Here is a 1,117-nt window from a genome sequence, read left to right as displayed (position 1 = left end):
CAAAAAAAAAAAAAAAAAGAATAAAAAAGAAAATACAGGCCAGGTATAGTGGCTCACACCTGTAAACCTGATACCATGGAAGACCAAGGCGGGAGGATTGCTTGAGGCCAGGAGTTCAAGACCAACCTGGCCAACATAGTGAGATCCCATCTCTAAAAAACAAAAAAATACACAGGGGTTTGCTCAGCTATAGAATCTTATCAGCTCTAGTCCACAAGTCCTGATGAAACATACAAACCTTTTGTTTTCAGATCTAGGGATTTCTTTTGATTAGAATCTTGTTTTTGCTCAGTCCACTTCCTCTTCCGTCCAGGCCTTTCTAGCGTAGGTGAATTCTGCTGGTGATCACAGTTACTAGCCTCCAGTTTCTCTTGATGGTGTCTATAAAACAACAGAACCATAGAATGTTCTGCTTTCTCACAATGCCCCATTAGAGTATCATTAACATTATTTATTTATTATTTTGAGATGGAGTCTTGCTCTGTCTCCCGAGTTGGAGTGAGTGCAGTGGCAAAATTTCAGCTCACTGCAACCTCTGCCTCCTGGGTTCAAGCAATTCTCCTGCCTCAGCCTCCTGAGCAGCTGGGATTACAGGTCCACACCACCATGCTGGGCTATTTTTTTTCTGTATTTTTAGTAGAGATGGGATTTAATCATGTTGGCCAGGCTGGTCTTGAACTTCTGACCTCAAGTGATCCGCCCCTCTCCATCTCCCAAAGTGCTGGGATTACTGGTGTGAGCGATCACACCTGGCCAACATTATTTATTTATGATGTGCCACACCCTACACTGCATCCTGTACATGGATTATCTGATAAGATCCTCTCAACATAAGATGACTGTTGTGGAGAACTAAAAAGATATTAAAAAATCGAATGGGCATGGCAGCTTATGCCTGTAATCCCAGCAGTTTAGGAGGCTGAGGCAGGCATATCACAAGGTCAGGAGTTCGAGACCAGTTGACCAACATGATGAAATCCCGTCTCTACTAAAAATACAAAAAATTAGCCAGTTGTGGTGGTACACACCTGTAATCCCAGTTACTAAGGAGGCTGAGGCAGGAGAATCACTTGAACTCAGGAGGCGGAGGCTGCAGTTAGCCAAGATCGCGCCACTG

At 43.8% G+C, this 1,117-nt stretch overlaps 1 protein-coding gene across 4 annotated transcripts in view; it reads right to left on the bottom strand.

The window, feature by feature from the left end:
* NMNAT1 (nicotinamide nucleotide adenylyltransferase 1) overlaps positions 1 to 1,117 on the bottom strand; it is a 37,238-nt gene that overhangs the window by 4,904 nt on the left and 31,217 nt on the right. For all 4 annotated transcript variants that reach the window (XR_005196162.1, XM_017503743.2, XM_037729590.1 and 1 more), the window contains one exon: positions 239 to 381. Coding sequence is in view for 3 of the 4 variants with exons in the window: in XM_017503743.2 (XP_017359232.1) it covers positions 239 to 381 (143 nt within the window). In the remaining variant the exon portion in view is untranslated. The remainder of the gene's footprint in view (positions 1 to 238; positions 382 to 1,117) is intronic.

The sequence above is a fragment of the Cebus imitator genome, unplaced genomic scaffold (assembly GCF_001604975.1).
Source record: "Cebus imitator isolate Cc_AM_T3 unplaced genomic scaffold, Cebus_imitator-1.0 Scaffold15, whole genome shotgun sequence".
NCBI classification, from domain to species: Eukaryota; Metazoa; Chordata; class Mammalia; order Primates; family Cebidae; genus Cebus; species Cebus imitator.
Note: the sequence above shows the minus strand (reverse complement) of the source record. Positions and strands in the feature narration are given on the sequence as shown.